At 38.0% G+C, this 25246-nt stretch overlaps 1 protein-coding gene across 5 annotated transcripts in view; it reads right to left on the minus strand.

Moving 5' to 3' along the window:
* Positions 1 to 6416: 6416 nt before the first annotated feature.
* The window catches only part of PHTF1 (putative homeodomain transcription factor 1), a 44396-nt gene continuing 25566 nt past the window's right edge, over positions 6417 to 25246 (minus strand). For 3 of the 5 annotated variants that reach the window (XM_059375781.1, XM_059375783.1, XM_059375786.1), the window contains 14 exons: positions 24813 to 24969; positions 22786 to 22920; positions 20726 to 20885; positions 19668 to 19841; positions 19473 to 19562; positions 18306 to 18527; positions 15205 to 15333; positions 14372 to 14644; positions 13281 to 13412; positions 12692 to 12778; positions 9293 to 9448; positions 8216 to 8311; positions 7453 to 7578; positions 6417 to 6936 (listed from right to left, as the gene is read on the minus strand). In XM_059375781.1, the coding sequence (XP_059231764.1) occupies positions 6916 to 6936; positions 7453 to 7578; positions 8216 to 8311; positions 9293 to 9448; positions 12692 to 12778; positions 13281 to 13412; positions 14372 to 14644; positions 15205 to 15333; positions 18306 to 18527; positions 19473 to 19562; positions 19668 to 19841; positions 20726 to 20885; positions 22786 to 22920; positions 24813 to 24969 (1958 nt within the window). In that variant the 3' untranslated portion in view covers positions 6417 to 6915. The remainder of the gene's footprint in view (positions 6937 to 7452; positions 7579 to 8215; positions 8312 to 9292; positions 9449 to 12691; positions 12779 to 13280; positions 13413 to 14371; positions 14645 to 15204; positions 15334 to 18305; positions 18528 to 19472; positions 19563 to 19667; positions 19842 to 20725; positions 20886 to 22785; positions 22921 to 24812; positions 24970 to 25246) is intronic. The other 2 variants (XM_059375784.1, XM_059375785.1) reach the window with 2 other exon arrangements.

The following is a 25246-nucleotide window of genomic DNA, read 5'->3' on the forward strand; positions in this document are numbered from 1 at the left end:
AAAAATGAATTGTAAGAGAAATTACAAAAACAATCTCATTTATAATAATACCAAGAACAATGAAACACTTAGGAATAAATTTAACCAAGGAGGTGAAAGGTCTGTACTCTGAAAACTATAAGACATTATTAAAGAAATTGAAGATGATACAAATGAAAAGATATGCCATGCTCACATATTGGAAGAATTAAAATGTTAAAATGTCCAATACTACCCAAAGCAATCTATAGGTTCAGGGCAATCCCTATCAAAATATTAAAAGCATTTTTCATAGAACTAGAACGAATAATCCTAAAATTGGTATGGAACTCCAAAAGTCCCCAAATAGTGAAAACAATCTTGAGAAAGAAGAACAGGGGTGCCTGGGTAGCTCAGTGGGTTTAAAGCCTCTGTCTTCCGCTCAGGTCATGATCCCAAGGTCCTGGGATCGAGCCCCACATCGGGCTCTCCACTCAGCAGGGAGCCTGTTTTCTCCTCTCTCTCTGCCTGCCTCTCTGCCTACTTGTGATTGCTGATCTCTGTCAAAAAAAATAAATAAAATCTTTAAAAAAAAAAAAAAGAGAAAGAACAACAAAGCTGGAGGTATCACAATAATCACAATATTAGATTTCAAACTATAATACAGAGCTACAGTCATGAAAACAGTATGGAACTGACACAAATAGACACAGATCGATGGAACAGAATAGAGAGCCCCAAAATAAACTGTACTTACATGGTCAATTAATCTACAACAAAGGAGGCAAGAATACACAACAGGAAAAAGATAGTCTCTTAAATGAATGGTACTGGGAAAACTGGACAGCTACACACAAAAGAATGAAACCAGACCATTTTCCGATACTATCCACAAAAATAAAATTGATAAAAGCCCTAAATGCAAGAGCTGAAAGAGTAAAATTCCTAAAAGAAAATATAAGCAAGTAATACTCTTAAAGATTAACCTAACAGTATTGTTTCGAATATATCTCCTCAGACAAGGGCAACAAAAGCAAAAATAAACAAGTGGGACTATATCAAAATAAAAAGCTTTTTCCAACAAAGAAAACGAACAACAAAACAAAAAACATTCTACAGAATGGGAGAAGATATTTGCAAATAATATACTTAGTAAGGATTAACATCCAAAATATATTTAAAAACCCATACAACTCAATGCCAAAAAAAACAAACAATGGAATTTAAAAATGGACGGAGAATCTGAATAGATGTTTTTCCCCCAATAAAAAAGACATACAGATGACTGACACATGAAAAGAACCTCATCATCTAATCATCAGGAAAATGCAAATCAAAACCATAGTGAGATATCACCTGACATCTGTCAGAATGGCTAGTATCAAAAACATAAGAAATAACAAGTGTTGGCAAGGACATAGATAAAAGGGGACCCTCTTGTACTGCTGGTCTATTGTTGGGAATGTACATTTGGTGCAGCCACTTTGGAAAACAGCATGGAGGTTCCTCAAAAAATTAAAAAGACAAATAACATACAATCTAGTTAATGTGAATGTTAATTCTCTCCTGGGTACTTGCCCAAACAAAACAAAAACATTAATTTGAAAAGATATATGCTTCCCTATGTTTCTTTTTTTTTTTTTTAAGATTTTTTTTCTTTTTTTTTTTTTTTATTTGACAGAGAGAGATCACAAGTAGGCAGAGAGGCAGGCAGAGAGAGAGAGAGAGGAGGAAGCAGGCTCCCTGCTGAGCAGAGAGCCCGATGCGGGATTCGATCCCAGGACCCTGAGATCATGACCTGAGCCGAAGGCAGCGGCCCAACCCACTGAGCCACCCAGGTGCCCCGCTTCCCTATGTTTCTTACAGCATTATTTACAATAGCCAAGATGTGGAAGGAACTTAAGTATGGTGAATGAATAAAGAAGATGAATGAATAAAGAAGACATTGCGTACACAAACACACACACACAGACATACTCTAGAATATTACTTAGCCATAAAAAAGAATGAAATCCTGCCATTTGTGACATGGATAGACCTAAAAGGTGTTATGCGAGGTGAAATAAGACAGAGAAACACAAATACCAAATGATTTCACCTATACGTGAAATCTAAAAGACCAAACAAACAAAATAGAAAACGGACTCCTAAATCCAGAGAACAAAGTGGTGGCTGCAAGAAGGAAGGGGAATTAGAAGATAAGTGAAATAGGCAAAGGGAATTAAGAGGAACAAAATTCCAGTTATAAAATAAGTAAGATTTTAATTTATTGTAAATAAAATGGGGTGTAAGTACAGCATGGTGAATGCAGCCAATAATATTGTAATAATTTTGTATGGTGACAGACGGTAACTATACTTACTATGGTGAGCATTTTATAATGTATGTAAATGTCAAGTTACTATATTATACACCTGAAACTAATGTAATATTGCATAACAACTATACTTCAATTAAAAGCAAGTAATTTTTAAAAAGGAAATAAAGGACTTCTCTGCAGTAAAAATTAAAAAAAAAAAACAAGATGATCAGATTGTGTTAAGTGGCCTGAAGGAAATGAATAGGGCCATATAACTGACAAGGAGAGACAGGGAACTACTTTCAGGTCATCAGAGAAACAAACAACTGAGCAGCCATTCAGGGGAGAACAGAAGAAAATGTATGGTGGACACAAATCTGATATGAGAAAGAACTTGGTGTAATGGAGGAACAGAGGGAAGCCAGGGTGATTATACGGTATTGAGGAGTGAAGCTGGAAACAGAGGTGTGAAGCTGGAAACAGAGGCAAGCCTAATAATGAAGGACCTTGGAGACCACCACAGGGAAAGCCAGCAAGGGCTTTAGTAGGAATGATCTAGGTATACAGTTTCCATATTTTTAAGCTCGTTCATGTGGCTGTGGAGAACCAACTGTAGGAGGAAAGAATGGAAAGGCTCAGCATGTAATTCAGGTGAAAGTGAAGGAGGCTTAAACCTAGTAGCAGAGGAAATGTAGCACTGACACAAAAGAGAGGAGCCCCAAGAAGAAACCCTAAGCAACTGAGTAAACTTTGTTCAATTTGCCAAGGTGGGAGAGACATTTATTCTCCCACCTTAAACAACAACAATGAAAAAAGGAAAAACATATATAAAAAACAGGTTTTAAATCTTGGATAATAGAGAGTATAGGAAAAAGGAATTAAATGAATTGAGCCCCATGACTACCCCAGATTACTGCTTAGATGCCATTTCTAGGCTGCAGTTCAGGAAGGGGGAACCCAAACTGAACCAAGCAGTCTTGCTGTGTTGAGGAGACAAAGTTAAGAATTTGGAAAGATCAACACAACTGGAATTTGCAAAACAGAGTACAGGAAAGAAGACAGCTGCATAGAGAGGACAGTTCCAAAAAAACATGTAGAAGATTCCTTTCAAGTCCTTAGGTAAGTACTGATCAGCACAATACTAGTTGTTGGGAAATACCAAACAACAGGGAAAGAACTACCAAAAAGAAGTGGCAGAGAAATTCTGAGCTGGGAATAGTTTGTGTTCCCACGGTCCAACTGGAGAAACCTCATATAATAAACAGGACATTGGGTTGAATACTCGGGAGGCTATTGCTTCAGTAGGGGAGAAAAGGAGCCCTGACTACAGGCTGCTTCAAAGCAAGACTTGAAATGATCAAACTGTTTCTGAGTAACTTGACTGTACTCCAAAACAAAGCTCAAGAAGATTTAAAAGAATACACATATGTACACAAAAACCCAACATCCAACAGTATAAAACTCACATTCAATTTAAAAATTACCAGGCATGCAAAGTAGCAGGAAAATATTATCCAAAACAAGAAAAATCAAGCATTAAAAACAAACCCCAAAATAATACAGATGTTAACTCTTTTAATGTCCTTATTTACTATTCCTATGGTAAATACATTCATTGTGTTAAACAAGGTAGAGAAAAGAAATAGTATATTAAGGAGAGACATGAAAGATTTTTTAAAAATCATATTTCCACAAGCAAAAATACATTACTTATGGTTAACAGCAAATTAGTGCAGAAGAATAAGTTGGTGAACTTGAAGGCACGGCAACAGAAATTATCCAAAATTCAACGCAGAGAAAGAAGACGGGAAATATACAAAAACATCAGTATGCTGTGGGACAACTTTGAGCAGACTAACATACATGTAAATTGGAGTCCCAGAAGGAGGTAGGAGAGAGTGGGGTAAAGAAAACTTATTTCAGGAAATTTTCCTTAAAAATGCTGTTAGCCTTTTTTAGGAAAAAATGTTAGCTAACAGCCAAAAATAAACTATATAAATCCACAAGTCCAATAAGTGCAACTAACTCCAAGCACAAAAATCATGAAGAACACTACACCAATGTACAAATTTGATGATTAAAAAATCTTAAAAGCAGCAGAGATTTAAAAAGATAAGAACGACAACAGACTTCTCACCAGAAACAACGCAGTTCAGAAGGCAGTGGAGCAACACCTTTAAAACTAGTTTTAGACCCAGCAAAGATATCTTTCAAGTACAGATTCAAAAAATCTTTCTCAACAAGGTGGGCCTGTACACCTTGCTAAAAGGATTTTGGATTTTTATCTTCAAAGTAATTGTAAGCAACTAATAGATTCTAAATGATGAGACCTGCATTTTCAGGAAGACCCATTAGCTTTCTGTGAAGAACAGACTGGGCTAGGGGGACAAGGGGTCATACATATGTAAGAACAAAGGCAGCATAAACTTGTTCCCCAAAACAATGAATGCTGACATTGACTGGGGTCATAGAAGTGGGTATGGAGAACAGTGGGCTGATTAGAAAAATATCTAGAAGATAGTTATTCAAAGACTTGGTGCCTGGATGTGAGGCTGAAGGAAGAGGAAGGAATCAAGAATGATTCCTGTTTCCAACATGAGCAACTGTACTTCTATATAATTTTACCCACCTGAAAAAATAATTTAAACCAATTATACACTATCAGACCTGTAACTGAAACAACCTATAAGAGTAAACTATTCTAAATGCTGCATTTAAACTAAACAGTTCACTGGGTAAAAGCTGCAGATAAAAACCAAACAGCACTTTTTTGTAGCAGAAAAAGCTACAGGCATGAGCTTTGTTCATCTGAAATTTGCACTGAGCTCAGTCTTGCATGGACACAGTTGCTATTGTTGCTTATGGAAAATAGTAAAAGCATGATTTCTTGGAGTCATCTGATGAGATCCTGAAGTGCCTTTACAGAAGAGTTGCTTCTACAGGCAAATCACTATATTGGGGATGTACATTTAAAAGAAATTATAACTCTCATGCAGCATTTAAAAATGGCTGCAAATTTTTAGTAATCCCTCCTAGTTCAGCAACTTTGCTAACCTATTTTTCTATGTTCAGAGTTAGGAATCTACTGGTGAAAGATTTTTTAAAGGTCTTAAATAGTAACAACAAATGTTTGTTGTGGATTTACAAAGGGCTGCGCACTATATGCTAAGTGCCTTCCATGATAATTGCATTCAACCTTAAAAACTCTATTAGGTAGTAGTTATTCCCATTTAACAGATGCACAGAGGTTAAGTAATTTGCCTTAGATTATGAAGCCAGTAAATTGCAGAGCCAAGGGCATGAACCCAGATAGGTCTGACCTCAATCCCTGGACTCTTGGAAAATTCATCTTTAAACTTCAGAAATCTTCCTGCACATTAGGATACATATAATTGATACACTGATTTTGTGTGGGTACATACTTTATGGATAATACCTAAGTTTCTAAATTATTTCCTTCTAAAAATTCACAAAATGAAGGGGAATAAAAGTATGCTTATCATGTAATGAGCACTGACTAGAATATAGAATTGTTGAAACATCACCTTGTAGGCCTAAAAATAATATAACACTGTAGATTAATTCTATTTCAACAAAATAAGATAAAATAAAAATTCATACAATCTTATCATTAAAATGTTCAGACTTTCAATTTGCTTCAAGAGATTCTTCGAAGCAGAGAGCTTAAAGAGCAAGAATTGTATGTAGGTTATGAGAGTTTTCATTAACATACGTATATGCATGTGTGTGTAACAGGGAATGATGATGAGAGAACCCAAATCATCAAAAGCATAACTTGGCTGAGTATAGACACTAAGGAACTGAAAGTAAACCGAGGGTTGGGTATCTTGAGTCATACAATGAACTATCCATGCCTTACTTAGCACTGTGATAGGCAACAGCTCAGAGGATTTATGTGGAAACCATGTTGTGTGATGGACATGAATGAGTACACATACACTTAACACATCTCTGGCTGAATTACACGGCACATTATATGCATGTCTCTTTCCCCAAAAACTATGCAGTTATGGGGATTAACTTCAAAACTGTAAGTGAATTAAAATTTTCTCCACAGTTAACAGAAACTCACAGGTTAAAAGGTTATTTTTTTTTCTGCAACAGCAACAAAAAAAAAGCCTAGAAACTGAAATTCTCCAAGAAAATTCTTTATTTGGGTTCAACCTAAAATAGTTTAAATTTGATATCTCTTTGTTAGAGAAAAGAAATCTCCAATTGTATAGACTTAATAGAAAAGTACTGAATTTGCCATTTCCAAGAGAAGATATTTTTTGCATGCGTTGGGCATCTACCACAGTAACCCAAAAGACTACTTGCAGTAAATATAAGTGTCACAGCTCTGAATCTGAAATGCCCAAAATCAATTTCCTAACTTAGAAAGTTGTCCTTCTTACCATAACGCATGATCTGACTATTCATAATGTTTGAAAACCATGAAAATACAATTTTTGGCATGTGCACCGCGCTGGTAAAGGATTTGTTCCTCTGAAAACACCATTTGTAAGATTAAGCAGAGCAGAGGGCACCTCTGTGTGTGAACAAGCAGGTAGGTGTCTCATGGTTTCTGAAAGTCCTCTCCTTCCTTAATGGGCCAGTACTGATGCCAGCAAGGGGAGAGTCCAGGCACATGGCTCAGCTTATGACTTAATTTTCCACAGCTAAGAAAAGAAAATCACCAAAATTGGTTAGTTTGAAGACCAACAGTTGGGGTTTACAAGTCCACTTACATGATAATGAACCAAGAACCCTTTACATAAGAACAATAGCAACCACAGAACACCATAGAGAAACATGAACAATTCCCAGAGTCAAAAATGACACACTGCAGTTCGTGGGTCTTGGGTTTTCATTCATTCTGCCACTGTGTACATCCCTAGATGAGAGGACAGCCATCCCGCAGCCCATGCTATTAGACTGACATGAGATTCAAACTTGACTTTGTGTTCTATTCAAGAGCACAGTCTATTTCACTCGTGTCAAATAAGGAAACCTAAGCTAAGAAGCCTGTGTACCACCATCAAAATGTCTATTTTACCTCAAGAGTTCTTATTCCAATCTCTCTCTTTCTCTCCCTCTCTCTCTCTCTCTCACACACACAGGGTGAAAAGCAAGGATTATTATATTTGGTCATTTTTAAGACTAAGCAGATGCTACAGAGTACTGGTCTCACTTACTCTTATATTAAATCCTAGAAGATCACTTATAACACCTGAGACAGCAGAAAGGATAACGACTCGTGTGATATTGTAGATTAAGGGATTCATTGTCAGTCCATAGAGTCTAAATGGTGTGTCCAACTCCTATAAAAACATGAAAGAACGGAGATGAGATCCATGGCCTCTCGATGGCCGCCACTGATTTCTGGGCTGTGTTTTAGGTCTTGGGTGGGGATGACTGCGTCAGGCCATTTCCTTCATGTTCAATAGCTGCATTCAAAAAACCTCTAATGGACTCTCATCTACTTCTCCACTAGCTACGTGATTAAATGTGGGTTTGTGTGGTACGTTATTTGTGATTTTTAAGAAATGTTCAGGGGCGCCTGGGTGGCTCAGTGGGTTAAGCCTCTGCCTTTGGCTCAGGTCATGATCCCAGGGTCCTGGGTCGAGCCCCACATCAGGCTCTCTGCTCAGCGGGAGCCTGCTTCCTCCTCTCTCTCTCTCTGCCTGCCTCTCTGCCCACTTGTGATCTCTGTCAAATAAATAAAAAATAAAATCTTTAAAAAGAAATGTTTATTTGAAAAATGTGACAGATGTCAGCAATCACCTGAACCTGGGTAATGAGATGAGAAATTTTTTTCTATGTAGTCATTAACCCCAAACTATCAAGTTGGTATTTTGAATGTACACAGCCTGACATCTACCTATTCCTATAGTCTCCTCCAGTAAGTAAAACATTGATTTAAGTGCTAGTAAAAGTGTATCACGGACTATTACTTACTTTCAATAACTTGGTAGACAGCTTTAATACATTATTTACTAGAGTAAGCTGTTCTTTCTTATTCGGCTTTTTCTCCATCTTAAGATATAAATTAATCTAAGAGAAAAAGGAAATATTAAGGCAAATCTCACAAAAAAAGATATATACATACTGCATTAAGTCTGGCAGATTTGAGAGTAATATATTCGAATAAAATACATTTTGAAATTCCTGCAGTTATTTCTACAGAATACATATGTCACATGCCCTACACCCCACCCCAGTCAGTCACATCTGGCAAAGAATGTATGTATATATAGATATATATGTATAGATATATAAACAAAAAGTGTAATACTAATTATAACACAACAATTAACATATGAATTCCTTCAGTTCAAAAGCTCTGTCTTACTCTTTTTGGTGTCTCCCACATAAACTAACATCCTTGGGAAACACAAATGAGAGGTAGGAAGATAGCTGCTGCTTTTCACTTGCTATATTTCCTTATCTTTTCTCTGCTAGGAAATATTCCCCACTATAATTCTAAGGCAAAAAAAGAAAATCTAATGATACCAAATGTTTTTATTTATAACTTATGGATAAACATGAAATCAAAATTAAACAAACAAAACCCCTTTATACTACTCTGTATTTATAAGAAACATTTCCCAGTCTTAAAATCCAGTCACGTACTAAAGAGCAAGCATTTTCGAAACACTGAATGTATTCTACAGCTGATAGAGAAGAAATTCAAGAAGTTTATTAAACATGCTTAAATGACAAGTACTACAGAGATCTAATATTTGATGTGGAATATGTCATTAAAAACATGCTCCATTACCACCAATAAAGATAACTTTATAATATACAAAATACTTCCAATCCATAAGATCTTAATTCTTACAATTCTGGGAACAGGTGGAGAAGATTATTACCCTCATTTCACGAGGAGGAAACACTTATATAGTAGCAGAGTGACTTGTAAGTTCACACAGCTAGAAAGTGCTAAATCTAAACTCAACCCTCAATCTTCCACACAGACTTTATTATGCCATCTCTAACCATAGCACCAAGCTGACAAGCACCAACCAATACCTGCTCAGTAAGTAATATTGAAACATTGCTGTATTTCTTATTGGTTTCAGACCCCAGTGAAGCAAGACGCAGCAAGAAAAGTAGTAAAGCTGTTTCCCAGATCAAAAATTCCCAATTATAAGCATCATTCAGGAAAGTTTTATGCCCTTGGAGAACCTATACAAAAGACCAAAAAAAGTTAAGTTTTTCATTTGTCTCCAAATCTATGGTTCCCCTCCTTTATTCTAGCAATTTAAAAAGATTTAGAAGTCACCAATATTTTATACTCAACGCAGAAGAGTTTTAATACTCATATAAAGCATTATCTTTTTAACTAATCACTATTTCTTTAAGTTCCTTGATTTTTTCCTTTGCATGAAAGACAGCAAAAGTCTGGGAGTAACAAAGGAGGAAAACATACAACAAGTGAAGTAAGACAAACACATTTCCAGCCTTTTAGCTAGTAGTATGCCCACTCATGATTATTTGGTGACCATTTTTCAAAGTATTAAATTTGCATTTATCTGACTAGTAGGGCTTCCTAAAACATGTGGCCCATCCTATTAGTATGACTAGAAAATCCTGAGGATCAATTCTTTACTCCATTCGAGGACATGAATAACAAGAGCAGCAGCAGAAGCTACCAGTTAGCAAATGCCTGTTATGTGTCAAGTTTTCTGTAAAAATCTTTGGTTGTTTCAAAATTTACTCAAGTCAGCCCAAGGTAAAATGGGATTGATTGAAAAATACACAGAGAACCCTCACTGAAACCAAATGCTGGCCTTCGGAAAACCAGGAGGTCCCAGAGCAGCTCCCTTCTCCATCTCTCTTCCTGGAGGGCCTTTGGGCTCTCATCAACCACTCCTCTTAGCTAATTCTGTTGCCTTGCAAGAACCTCGTTTACTGCACCCCTGACTTTGACTTGCTCCAGTTTTGGCTTATCATAGCACCCCACTGGCCCCACTGACCCCCTACAGACCTTCCTTCTCCAAAGTCCACTACTGATATCTCAGCTTTTCAATTCTAGTTTTCAAAAGAGGGATACATTTAGCTTAGTCTGGGTAAAGTGTTCACCCCTGCCTGTAACCAGGGGATGAAAGTAACAACTATAGCAAACTAGACCCACCTCTTCACCAGGGTGGTTGGTTTATAGCAGTAGATAACACACAAACCATAGTCAAATGGCTATAAAACCAAACACAAAGAAAAACTCTTAAAACCAGCCAGAGATGCCAGGGGGAGGAGGGTAGGGAGAGGGCGGTGGGGTTATGGACTTTGGGGAAGGTATGTGCTATGAAGTATGTAAACTTGGCGATTCACAGACCTGTACCCCTGGGGCTAATACATTATATGTTAATTTGAAAAATAAAAAATTAAAAAAAAAAAAACAAAAACAGCCAGAGAAAATGGACATTACTTTCAAAAGAGCAGCAATAAGACTAACAGCTAACTTCTCAGGATAAAACATGGAAACATGTTTCTCAGAAAACAAGAGAATCTTAAAGGTACTGAAAGCAACTGGCAACCTAGAAATGTATTCTCTGCAAAAACATCCTTTAAACATGAAAGTGATAAAACAACATTTTCAAACAAACAAAAACAATTCATTATCAAGCCAATTATGCAAACAGGAGGAAAATAATCCCAGAAAAAAACAGAAATGCAAGAACTAATGAAAAGGGTAAATATAAATGAATAATAAACTACAAAAAATAATAATCTTGTGGGTTTAAAATATATGTAAAATTTAAATGAAGGACACTACTAATGGGTGAATGGGTAAATGAGATAAAGTGTTCTAAGGTCCTAGCATTATCAAGGGAGCAGAAATTAATAATTTATTAGACTAAATAAACTAAGGATGTACGTTGTAATCTCTGAGGTCAGTAGTAGTAAAAGAACATATAACAAGTTAACCGAGAGGATTAAATGGAAGACTATAAAATATTAGATTAATAAAAGATGGCAAGAAAGGAAAGAAAAAGAAAAATTAATAAGTAGACTAAATAAGAACTAAACAGTATTTTATACATGGTAATTACATTAAATAATGAGCTAGACAATCTAAAACACTAAGTCTGTGAAGCTGGATTAAGACATAAGCAATCAAAAAAAAAGAAAAAAGGAAAAAGGATATGTTGATTACAGGAAACATGACTCAAATATGAAGACAAAATAAATGAAAGGGTGGGCAAAGACAACATGCAAAAACTAACCAAAGGACAGCTGGTGGAGTTAATACCAAACAGAGTAGACTTTAAGTTAAGAAGCATTAGATTCAGAGACGTAAGATCATGAAAGATAAAGAACAGCCTGACACTTTTCCAGGTTAAAGGAGACTAAAGAGACAAGATAACTAAATGCACCATGTGGTCTTGGGTTGAGAAAAAGTAATTATGAAGGTCATAAAAGCCAGCTTGAAAATATACAAAGCGAAAATTGACAGAAATAAAAGGAATAAAAGAGAAATTCACCATCACAGTAGACTTGAACACACCTCTGGCAATGGCTGACAGAATAAGACCAAAAACGTGATTAAGGATGTTGGAGATGCAGGTAACACAACAAATAAACGTGGACTAATTTACATAGAGAGAATGCTGCTCACCCAAACAACAGAACACAAGTTCTTACAAAGTGCTGATGGGGATTTAATAAAACTGAACATATGTCAGATAATAAAGCAAGCCTCTACAAATTTCAAAGGAGTGAAAACATTCAGAATATGTTCTCTGACCACAGTAGAATTAAGATAAAACTCAATAAACGGAACAATACAAGCTAAGCCTATAACTTCTTGTAATGAAGAAAGCAGAGAGGTCCACCCCCACACCCCCCAAAAAGATACAGGGACCTGTTGAAAGGATACAGGAGGGAGCTTCAAGGGTCTCCCACTGGCCAAATCTGGGACAATTTAGCCATCAAAATGCAATAATAGATACATAATAGATTACAATCTATTCGATAAAAATCAGAATGTATGAGTCCATGATGGAAGGAAGGAAGGAAACAAAGAAGAAACAAAGGAAAGGTCAACCATAGGGTGTCAACTAACAAATGTGTGGAAGGAAAGATGGAGTCAGAAAAATCACTATTCTGTTACCCTCATGGCATAACAGTTTTATCACCAATCAAAAATTGCCAACTAAAATTAGAGTGATCTTAGAGTCTCAAAGCACTCAGAATTACTTTATTCTCATTTCAAAAAGTAAGGAAAATTAACAAGTATTCAAAATAGCAAAAGAAATTTAGATACATTAAAAACAAAATAGATATTTCAACACAACCATGCTGGTGCCTTGCTCTTGAGAAACAAATTTTCATCATACACACACACACACACACACACACACGTCTAGAATAGATAGTGAATCTTATTAGAATTTCTGTTCTTCATTAAAACAAATATAAAACTCTTACCTGGGCACAGCAAATGAAAGCAATTGAAAGAGTCAGCAAGAAGACTGAAGATACAACCACATCAACTGAACGCTGCGGACCCCGTCTCTGTGGAATAAGACACATAGGTTAGGATTACAGTTAGAAACAGCAATGGCTCTCACGCCATTCACATACTGAATTTTACTACATGAATGTGAGAATAAATGTTTATAAGAAGTTTCTGGCATAGGATTTTAATACATTTTGGACATGTTTCACTTGAAGCGCTGAAATTCATTGCTGTTCCAAATTAAGAGTATGAGTGATTCACTGATGTATTTTCAGCTGGAATATTTTCCAAAAAGTCAGAAAAAGATGCAACTTTCAATTTTTGATTCTGCCCTAGGAATTTATTTTGCCTTTTCCCTTTCTAAGCTCTTATTTAGTTACTTCTAACAGCACAGCAGACAGATCACTTCCAGCTTGGTGTCCAGCATGTCTGTTAACCACTGATACAATCCGCCCAGTACACACGACTAACTCCACCACCCACTGACGATCTGCTGCCAGCAATTTCAGTGAGCGGGCTCCCTGCATGTTTTTTCTATGTTAGTCAGGTGAAACTCACCTTTAGAAAGGAACGCAGTGATAACCATATCTTAATGTTCTCCACTTTTTTAAGTCTGAAATGAGGTATTTCGTATTTCCTAGCTTTCCTGGCAGAGGTAATATGGCTGAAGAGTTTTGCAAATAAAAATCTCTAGAAGGGTTTAAAAAAAAAATCATAAAGTAAAAGGTACAAATGTGTCTCTGTGTACATATTTATATAATTGCAAGCAATATTCCCCATATATAAAAAATAATAAAGGATGAAATTGATCACTTAGGTCATCAATAGCTCATGGCCCTGTTGCTTCCAAACCACATTCCATTGTAATCTGTGTCTCTATAACATGGTACACTCCTGACATTTTCAAGGAATATTCTTGGCAGACCTTTGTGAATCCCCAGCTTCTCAAACACAAACATTTACAGGATTCTGGTTTAGTCCCAAATTTGTTTTTTTGCACATAACACCAATATATCAAGTCCTCAATTCCAAATTCTTATAAGAATTCAACAAATCGGGGTGCCTGGGTGGCTCAGTGGGTTAAGCCGCTGCCTTTGGCTCAGGTCATGATCCCGGGGTCCTGAGATCGAGCCCCGCATCGGGCTTTCTGCTCAGCAGGGAGCCTGCTTCCTCCCCTCTCTCTGCCTGCCTCTCTGCCTACTTGTGATCTCTGTCTGTCAAATAAATAAATAAAATCTTTAAAAAAAAAAAAAAAGAATTCAACAAATCTATTTCTCACTTGATCATTTTTCACAGAAACATTTTGACTTTGAGGCTAACTACACATGTCATGGGCAAACGGGCACAGAGGCACACTGAGATACAGGTGCGATGCGGTCAGCCAGGCTGAGTCCCTGCCTAAAGCATTTACTCCTACACATGAGCTCAGCGAAATGCCAGATTATAACATGTCAATTGTGAATAACCGATACCACGATAACAATCGATACCACGATTGTTAAACCCACAAATACCAAAAGCCCATTCATCAATCCTTCATTGCCCACATTAACTTTTGGAGAGAGAACAAATCAAGAAAAGAAAATCAACTCAATGAAATATTATACGCAAAAGCAGAGGCAAGAAATTTTACTTAACTCTCTACTGACCTGTTTATACGTTCTCTCTGCCACACACATCATGAAAAAAAAAATCCAAGTAAGACACAATCTTTCAAAAAAATTAATCATAGACAAAATAATGATAGGCGTAACAGGTGGTGCCCCACAAAAAAGAGTCATGATCTCCTCAGCTGAAATGGATTTTAGCTGGTCAAGGCTCTTGTCACGGAAAAGTCGATGTAAGAAAGGAAAAAATGCTAATCCAATGGTGACGACATTTCCCAGCATCTGATAACCTACTCCTTGCTGATATGCATTCACCTGGGAATTAATTAAAAATGTCCAACATTATTACACAGTTAAATGGAGTTACCAAGAAGTATTTACCAAGTACTACTTAGATTATTAAAAACTACCTGTTGAGGCGCCTGGGTGGCTCAGTGGGTTAAGCCTCTGCCTTTGGCTCAGGTCCTGATCTCAGGGAGCCTGCCTCCCCCTCCCTCTCTGCCTGCCTCTCTGCCTACTTGTGATCTCTGTCTGTCAAATAAATAAATAAATAATCTTAAAAAAAAAATACCTGTTTTATAGCCAAAAGAAGTATAAATAAAGATGATTTATCACTCTTTGATTTCATTAAAAATCAGGCTTAAATGAGATAAAGAATATTTGCAGAAGTATACCTGAATAATGATTATGTTCACAGAGAACACTGTAACAGATCTAAAAATATACTCAAGTAAAGATTCTAACTACAACATGAAAAAAATATATATTTGTGCTTTAAAGGCAGAGTCAGTACTTTGGTCACTGAATAGAGCCTATGAAATAGCTGATCATTAAGCAGGTTTTTGGAAAGGTTTGAAAAACTCATGAAATCTTACCCTGCTCATGATGATGCCACTTATTTCCAACACAGACATATCCATCTTTTTGCACTCATTCCCTTCCCAGATTATTGCACTAACTCGATCAGAGGCAGGACTTGAGTTCTGAAGCCAGAATAAGTGGTTCTAAAAGAAAAAAAGAAAAAACTCTTTCCATCCACCCTTCTTTCTTTCCTCTGTTGGATCTTTCTCCCCACTGTTCAGTTCTCAGGCCACATTCACAGCGCTGGACCTCATCATTCCATTCTCTCCTTCCGAGAGCTCATCATGCCCATAGCCGCCTCCGTGATGCTCACCTCTGGTCCCTTTTTTCCTCAATAAGCCAATATCTGACCTGGAGTGAGACTAAATGTCTTCTGTGATGATGGGAAGTAGAATTTCATGGTCTGTCAAGGTGGCTTCCCCATCTAAAGGTCTAGAAGTGAGCCTAAGCTTGGTTTACTCATGGCATGCTACGGAGAAAAGTATTTCTAGAGCAGAGTGACTGTACTGGAGACCGCAGGAAGTTAGGTAGGGGAGCTGCTAATAAGTCTTACATGTTACATGAATGACTGAGGAGTTAAGCCTTTCTCTGGCCTAATCAGGAACATGGAAAAGCATAGAAAACTCAAGAGGAGAAAGCTCAAGATTAAAAAAAAAAAAAAATGCCATTTCCTTCTGCTATGTAAGTTCTTATTCAAGTACCAACTCAAGTCCCATTTCACCATGGTCAGCTCATTGGCACAAGTCTCACTATTCTGCCCTTCCCTGAAATTAAAGACCCTTAGAGTCTATATCAGACAAATTAGCATGTAATTATATGCTACTTTTCTAATGTCCTCTACTTATTTCCCCTATAATCATCTTGTCCTCAAGCTAAAATATAAATTTCTAAAAAAAAAAAAGAAAGATCACATGGTGTATTTCTTCTCTTTTTGCTACAATGCTCAGTACAATGCTGATGAGCATCTACTGATTTATTCATTGGTGATGCCAAAAAAAATGTATGAAGTGCCAACTACGTAACACACGCCCCAGATACAAAGGAGAACAAGACAGACACTGTCCTTGACACCAAGGAGATTACAGACTGATGGGAGACATAATTAAATAAAGTTACTGCACAGCATGACAAGGGAAAGAAAGAGGGCTTCAGGAGCAAATGAGAAAGGCTTCCTAAGGAAGGATCATTTAAGCCAAGACCTGAAAAAGAAAAAGGAGTGAGCTGAAGGAACAGTATCAGAGAAAGTGCGTTCTAGGCAAATAAGCCAGAGGCACATGGGGAATGGTACAGCCCTGAAAGAAGTTCAACTGTGGTAAAGTAGAGCACGTGAGAGCTGGGGGAGGAACGATCAAAGAGGAGACTGTATTGGAGTGAATAAAGAAATGGAAGCAAATAACCCCAATGGGGGAAAGAGCAGTTAAAGGATTTCAAGGGGAATGACATGATCGCGGCTGCAGTATGGAAGAGCAGACGAAGGGAGCAAGCCCACAGAAGCTGTTAATGATCCAGATAGCCCCTAGCAGGGGACACACAAGTAGACAGAGAGATATTATTCAGTGGAGTTAAGACGATATGAGGACCGACTAGAAACATGCTGGAGAAGGAGGGGTTTCCCAGGTTTCTGCCTTTGGTGGTTAGTAATAGATTCAAAAATATGGAGAATAAAAGAGCAGGGTAGATAGGGGAATTGGGAATGATGAATTCCTTTTGATATGGTGAGTTTCATGTTACCTTACATATGCCTTAAAATTATACTGAAAATCCCAAAAGTGCAAAGGACGTCAAGATCATCAGGATGCTATGCAATGGTTACTGTATTACTATATTACTAATTATGTTACTCCTAGGGCCAGTATAATGTAGATGAATCATCAGACCAAAAGTAAATAATCTTTAGATTCAAGCTTTGATGGCAAAATTGAAAGAAAAAAAGGCTTAAAGCTTTAATGAAAAAGTGTACATGGATTCTGGTTAGTCTTTAAGAATTGTATATATCTAATGAAGCAAGATTTTTTTCATAAAAAATGTGTAACTTGGGGCGCCTGGGTGGCTCAGTGGGTTAAGCCGCTGCCTTCGGCTCAGGTCATGATCTCAGGGTCCTGGGATCGAGTCCCACATCGGGCTCTCTGCTCGGCAGGGGGCCTGCTTCCCTTCCTCTCTCTCTGCCTGCCTCTCTGCCTACTTGTGATCTCTCTCTGTCAAATAAATAAATAAAATCTTTAAAAAAAAAAAAAATGTGTAACTTAAGTCAATGGTAACCTAGAGTCTAGAAAATTCACTAATTCAACAAATGAATATCCACCACCCAGTATTTATAAATCACTGTGGAAATATATAGCCTAAATGACAACAACCAAAGCAGAAGAAATGATGACATTGCCCCAAACATTTGGAATGCTGATTTGAGACCCACTTCTAACCATTCAATCTATCTAACAGTGGAAAAAGCTCTCTCATGAAGTAACAATCACTCCGGCTCTAGAAGTATTTAAGCAGAGGCCACTGATCATCTGATGGGGATACTAATAACAATGCTAACCTTTTTTCAGGTGCTCACTCTTTGCCAGACATTGTGCTAAGCACCTTCCTATTACCTCGTTAGATCTATCACAATAGTCCCAAGAAGTGGTAACTATTATTACCACTTGAGGAATTCCTACATTCATTGGAAGGTTCAAATACCTTCTAAGGAATCTCTAATTTCAGGCTATCTGATTTTGTGATAGCATCACTTGGTTTATACATTATTAGAAAAGCAAACAATGCCATTTCTTAGTAATTCATATATAACACTGTGAGTCTGCGAAAGTATGAGGTTGATGGACCAAACAACCCCACTCACATAAAATGAACATTAAGGATCATTCTAAGGAAAATAATGAGAAAAAGTATTATGAAGAAAAACTTAGGTTAGGGCAACTTCAGAGAACTCCCCCAACCCCGAGTTCTAATACCAACATCTTCACTTACAGACTATACTCAATTTCCTCATCTCTAAATTAGAGATAATAATAGTATCCACCATATATGACTATAGTAAAGTCGATGGGCTAATATGGTACCTGGCCTATAAATACAGTGAGCATTAGCTATTATTACCATCACCTTTACAGACCTGCTGAAAAACATCTTCTTTGGGGTCACGTTTGGTCCCTGAGTGAAGGGTATTCACATGGGCCCCCTCACTATCACTGGTGACAGACGATCGACACTCTGGGCCATGCAGCAGGTCATCCCATAGCATATCCTCAGTCTCCGAGTCATGGCGGGTGCTCTCTGAGTCTCTTCTCGACATGTGGAGGCTTCGGGAGCCACCACTCATGCCCGACCTCGAGCCCTTTCAAGGAAAACAGAAAACCAAAACTATATATATTTTTTTCATTCATTTTTAAAAGCAACCATCTATCTGAAATAAAAGTCAAACAAGTTATCTGTGGTGATGACTGGCAAGCTTTCTTAAGTTGACCCCTACAAGGCTTCACATAACAATAATACATTTTAATAAGTCAACGTCGAACTCCAATGACTCTCTAACAAGCAGGGTTTAAAAGGACACCCTCTGAGAAGTTTTCGCCCAGTCATGAGATGGTTCCACTCACGTTCCCTGGGATGACAGTGACCTCTACATGCATATCCCGAGGATCTACCCTGGGTATGGGTGTGGCCAAGCCTACTGACATACCCCAAGTGTCCCCTAAATAATGTGAGTGTGACTGCAGATCTAGTCACATCCCGGGGACCCGGCCAAACATGGAAAGGACAGTCAGACTGAAAAAAGGGTGCACAGTGCGGCTCTCCTACAGGACAAACATAAATATGCAAGTTTTTCCACATCCCAGACAGCCTTGTCAATCAATGCGAAACTCACACTCCCACCATCTACCCCATTCACCTCTGAATGGTAACCTTCCAAATGGACAATAGTGAGATTTGCTGCTCCCACCTCTCAGTGGTGGAAGACAGGAATGAGGCTTGAGAATAAGGCCCACATTCCAAGTCAATATAAGGGAGCCTTCTCGTCCTCTGGGGACTAGCAAGCCCTTACTGAGCCTCATCTCATCTAGGATGCTTTTGAGATGAGAGTCAAAGTGAAACAGCTCTTTGCTTTTTGGGGGTGAAAGGCCACAGGAAAGCTGCCAGACAGGTAGACAAACAGGCGGTGGCAGGGGAGGCCAGGCTGACAGAAACACTATTTTAGGACAACCAATAAAAAAAGCAATGGATAAAGATATGACACTGGGGACCAGGCCTGGAACAGTCACCTGTCAGAAGGCTACCTTACCTGACTGAAGGCTGCCGATTCAAATTCTGATTCTGCCAGACTATCCGAATCCCGAGCCGTGTGACACCACTTGGGAGTGCTTTTCTTTACCTGACAAAAATGAAGCCAACCAACAAAAGGAAAACATGTCCAACATCTTGTGACTATTCAGTGATCTGGGGATCGATGCCGATACTTTTACGAACTCAAAATTACCTGAGTGTTGAGGTGCCTGGTAAGTATGGATTTTCTATTCTTCACTTCACAACCGTTGTCACTTGAGGCCCCTTCCACACTCCTACGTAGCATCATCATCTGTGTCCGGGCTTCACCGTCCTCCTCACTGGACAGATCATCCGAAATCCCATTCCCCAGTCGCCTGAAAGCCTCCTACAAAGAGAACAGCAATTTCTTCCCAGGGCACAGCCCAAAATACTCCAGTAAACCGCACATGCAAAAACAAAAAAAGCACGTAAAAACTAAGAAATGATGCAAGTAAGCCAAAAGTGAACAAGCCTATATATTACTCCGGTCTCAGTAAAGAAAAACAGTGAACTCTCTTGGAACTAAACGGGCTCATGGACATACTACATAGAGGTTAGAAGCACAGGCTTGTGTCTGGGGCACGGCCCTTCTCCTCACTAACGTGTAACTGCAGGCAAGTCACTAACCTGAGGCTCCATTTCCTCGTCTGAACAGTGACGGTAATAAAAGCCCTATCTCACAGAGCTATGAGAACAATGAGCTGACTTACTATGTATAAAGCACTCAGGATAGTGCCTAGTTGCAGTAATGGCTCAAGAATATTAGCTATTTTTGTAATTACTACATGCCACCATCTAACAAATGAGAACATATTTAAGATGACGCAACTGAAGGGTAGTTTCAGAGCAAGACCATCTCGGCTACACCTAGAAGATAGTCTCCCAAACCCCTCTCATATCATCACTACATCTCTGCAATACAGCCAGGGGTCTCTCCCTGGATCTGTTGATGATACCTCCCGGCCCACTGCTGAGGCTGGGTCAGCAGCCAAAGAAATAACATGCTCTCGTTCCAGAAATTAAAAGAATAAACTACAGTCCTCGTGTGTTATTCTCCTTTTTGTGTTCTGTGGTTTCACATTTCACTTATTTGTTAAGACAAATTACACAACCCTATTAGAATCTACTTGACATCTCTAGCAGAATCTAAGAATGGCCAAATATTACACAGGAAAGGAAAGATTTTGTTATATATAAATATATATTTATATATAATCATCTAACTCTTACCCTGTGGCACTTTTCTCCATCTGAAAATTTTGCTTTCTCCCTTGTTTGCCACATTTTAATCTCTGGTCGACACTGTCTCTTCTTAATGATAGGATGCAGACAACTTGAGTCATTGTCCGTTTCAGTCCCTTTGTTACTGATTAGTTTTACTCTTTTACTCCTAATTTTAAAAAAGAAAAAACAGATTACTAGCTTGTTTTCTAAAAGTAGTATCTTTCACGAAATCATTTGCATTTGAAGAATTCAAGTTGATCCTTGAACAACATGGCTTTGAACTGCAGGTTCCTTATTCGTGGATCTTTTAAAAAAATACCATAGAGCGTTACAGATGTATTTCCTCTTCCTGATGATGTTCTCAATCACATTCCTTTCCCTCTAGCTCACTTTATTGTAAGAATACAGTATATCATACACATAACACACAAAATGTGTGTTTATCAACTATTCACATACTATTACTAAGGCTTCCAGTCAACAGGCACCTCTAGCCCCTGCACTCAAGGGTCAACTGTGTATTATTCTGGAAATCAAGAAAATTCAGAAACCCCATTTTTCAGGCTTCTGGCTTGCCTAGGTATCTCTAGTCTCCAAAGAGGCACCATAGTTAATTTCGAGAGTAAGCCTCTTCTTTTCTGTTTTGCAAGGAAGTGGGTTCAGTCTTCCCTTCACCCTCACATCACCTGTTTATGTCACTCGAAGAAATGTCTTCCCTGTCCTGTCTCTCAAAGACCAGCAATTCTTGACTTCAAGACTCCTGCTGACTACTTCCCCTCTGAAAAATCATTCCGTCTGCTGAACAGCATGGCCTTTAGTCAGCAGGTAATATTCAGATATTTTTACATTGCTATGATTGCATCATCCTCTTATCTTCCTGATTAGAGAGTAAAATCACCAAAAAACAGGGATGCCCAGTAGGGCACACAACGTTCAGCACAAAGAACCCCAACTAAAGAGTATAACCTATCTTAAGAAAAGTATGTGAATATATACAGGCATCCCCCACCTTTCTAAAGTTCACAAAAGTAAATCAAAAATTTGCTTTTCTGAGAGACCCACATTAGGACCAGTGTTGGCTAACCAGAAGAACTCTGAAGAGGATTTTTGCTTTCACAAGAGAAGGTGTAAAGTGCAACTAGCAATCAGCACTTGTTTTACAGCAAGTCGTGACAGAAGCCGCATGCCCGGCAGCAGCGAGGGAGGCCCCTTGGAGCTCCTGCCCTGGGAGCTACACTCAGCCTCTCAGCATCCAGCCAACATGGCTTTGAACTACATCTGGGAGCATCTGTGCTTTGTCTCCACTTCTTTCATGCATCCCTTAGCAAGATGCAACCTAAGGTATCAGAAAAGCCTAAGAGGGGCTATTGTTTGGGTCTGAGAAGGCTCAAAAACGTCTTCCGTATAAATTCACCGTAATTGCTTCATTGCTTTATTCCATTTCGGCCTGTGAAAGGCTTCACAGGAACTCTCTACTTTTGGGAAGGAGGGGGAAACGTGTACCTCATCTTCGAAAAAGGAGCAGGAAGAGCACTTTATTTTTGAATCATAGTCATTAACAGATGACAAAATAAGTATTTCTTCAAGTCATACTAGTGTTGTCATGACACTGTAAAATTGTGAAGGAGATAGAATTTGTCTTGGATCCATTTCCCTTTCTGACCTACAGCCCATCAACACCAGCTTCCTGCATGCCATTTCAAAGAGGTATCAACTTTCACACTGAAAAATACCTGATCCTTTTAAAATTCTTTTCTCCCTCAAGATGTCAGCCAATATGGTTTAAAATATTTACCCCTTCTAAGTATTCATATTTCTGTCAACTTGTGATCTAAAATGTCATTAAAGCTTAAATAGAATGAAATTTTTATGGTAGAATCCTGGACTTATGGGGAACCTGACAGACAGTGGAGATATATGGAGGAAGCAAATCCTGCTAGAACCGTTAATGCTCACAGCACAATTATAATATGCTTACACTGTGTTCTCCTACTTAGATTACATACTAGGTTAACACTGATGTGAACATAAAATCAAATAAACATTCCAGTGTGATACTTTCTCACCTGTTCCCAAAGAGAGTCTCCCAAAAACCGCCAATAAAGGGAATAGACTCCAAAGTTTCTACTCCTCTGACTTTATCAGAGGAGTTATTTCCATTTTCTCGGCTCCCATCACTGTTGACAGTTTTCCGTAATTTTCTACAAACAAACACACACACACAAATTCAACAACTTCAGATTATTCAAGAACTTTTATATTTCTGCCCTAAATATCCCTACAGAAATTGATACCAATGGGTTACAATGTGAAATGAATTACAGTGAATTTCATATAATGAGGATAAATCATGCAAGAATGTTTCTGACTGAGGAGCAAAACTGGATTTCAAACCAAAGTCTTAGGCTATCATTCTGTTCAATATTTATTTATTTTTTAAGGATTTTATTTATTTATTTATTTATTTATAATTTTTTTAAAGATTTTATTTATTTATTTGATAGAGAGAGATCACAGTAGACAGAGAGGCAGGCAGAGAGAGAGAGAGGGAAGCAGGCTCCCTGCTGAGCAGAGAGCCCGATGCGGGACTCGATCCCAGGACCCCGAGATCGTAACCTGAGCCGAAGGCAGCGGCCCAACCCACTGAGCCACCCAGGCGCCCAAGGATTTTATTTATTTATTTGACAGAGAGAGAGAGAGAAAGATCATAAGTAGGTAGAGAGGCAGGCAGAGAAAGAAGGGGAAGCAGGCTCCCTGCTGAGCAGAGCGTGATGTGAGACCCAATCCCAAGACCCTGAGACCATTACCTGAGCTGAAGGCAGAGGCTTAACCCACTGAGCCACCCAGGTGTCCCTCATTTTGTTCAATATTTAAGGAAATGGAACTGATATTTCAAAATACTATTAAAAGAAAATTTTTGCACCTATGACCAACAGTCTTTTCAGGAACACTCAACACTACTAGTAGAAGGAACAATTCCTTTAAATATGGATGTTAAAAATCAATGCATTGGACACACTTCATCAGAGAACACAAAATAATAGCAACTGATCACTTTGTATGGCTACCTGAAGCAGTTAAAAGATATATCCTATAAATCACCAATGGGATATATAGCATGTGATTTCCTTAGAAATCATTCAATTGGTTTTTTCAATTCAATTCAATTTTTCAATTCAATTAATTGAACAGAATTATCAAGGAATCCTTTTTTTGAAAAAAAGTTTTGAAAATAACATTCAAAAATAAGAATAAATATGCTGAAATTCATCACACCAAATTAAAAAAAATCTTTAGTAACTGTTTAGGGAAACAAAATCTACAGATATTCTGAGGAATGATAATATAAAAAAAGACAAAAAACAAAAAACAAAAAACTTTAACAGTTCCAAAACCACACATAGCACATAATCAATAAAAACATGCCATGACCTCAATGTGTAGAAATGTCAAATTCCTATTAAAAGCTCAGAACACAGGACGCCTGGGTGGCTCAGTTGGTTAAGCAGCTGCCTTCGGCTCAGGTCATGATCCCGGCGTCCTGGGATCGAGTCCCACATCGGGTTCCTTGCTCAGCGGGGAGCCTGCTTCTCTCTCTGCCTCTGCCTGCCATTCTGTCTGCCTGTGCTTGCTCTCCCTCTCTCTCTTTCTGATAAATAAATAAAATCTTTAAAAAAAAAAAAATCTCAGAACACTTAGAAATCCATTTTTATTATATACCATTGAAAAAAAGGTAAAAATTTTAGTAGCACTAACCTAATATACTAACACCCATTTTTATACAGTGAATTTTCACCAAATTTTGATTAAGACTATATTTTGATGAACGTGTTTTCAACATCACTATTTAAGGTAAATTTTAATAAAGTACAATATAGTATCAGATTTTTCCTTGAATGACAAAATCTCACCTGGAATTACAAGGTCATGACAATGTTTCCTATCATCAGGAAGAAAAGTGAAAGCCAAAAGAATAATTTCAAAAGGCATGCAAAACAGAAGATTTGTAATTAATTTCTTTGAGGATTTTGTAAGCATGTACAATGCCTCTCCTAGAAAATACACAACTACCAAGTGTAATTTCTCATCTTACCTTCTTCTCCGATTTCCATTGTTTCCCGATGGCCTTGTTATCTGAGTAGACACGATCTGACAGTGGACAGTTCCCATGAGTAACATAAGGCACAAGGGTCCAAGCACTTCACTTACATTCACAATAGGCATCATAAAATACAACACGAGTGCTAGAACTGAAAAGAAGAGGTTTCAAAATGTAAAATATAAAGAAAGGCTCATTTTTATATCTAATCTTAGCAATTGCATAAACTTTGTTACAAAACCCTATCAATCTGAAAAGTACAAGGAAAAAGCACATAATATTCGACAGTGCAATCCACCTGCACATCAGTTGAATGAAAACTTGAGGCCTTAGGTCAGAGCAAGAGAAGAATAATGGGTTTGAAGGATCTGCCTTCCTGTCAGTATAAGAATCTAGATACTTCAAAAGGCTCTCCACCACCAAACAGC

This window comes from Mustela nigripes, chromosome 14 (genome assembly GCF_022355385.1).
Source record: "Mustela nigripes isolate SB6536 chromosome 14, MUSNIG.SB6536, whole genome shotgun sequence".
Classification (NCBI taxonomy): domain Eukaryota; kingdom Metazoa; phylum Chordata; class Mammalia; order Carnivora; family Mustelidae; genus Mustela; species Mustela nigripes.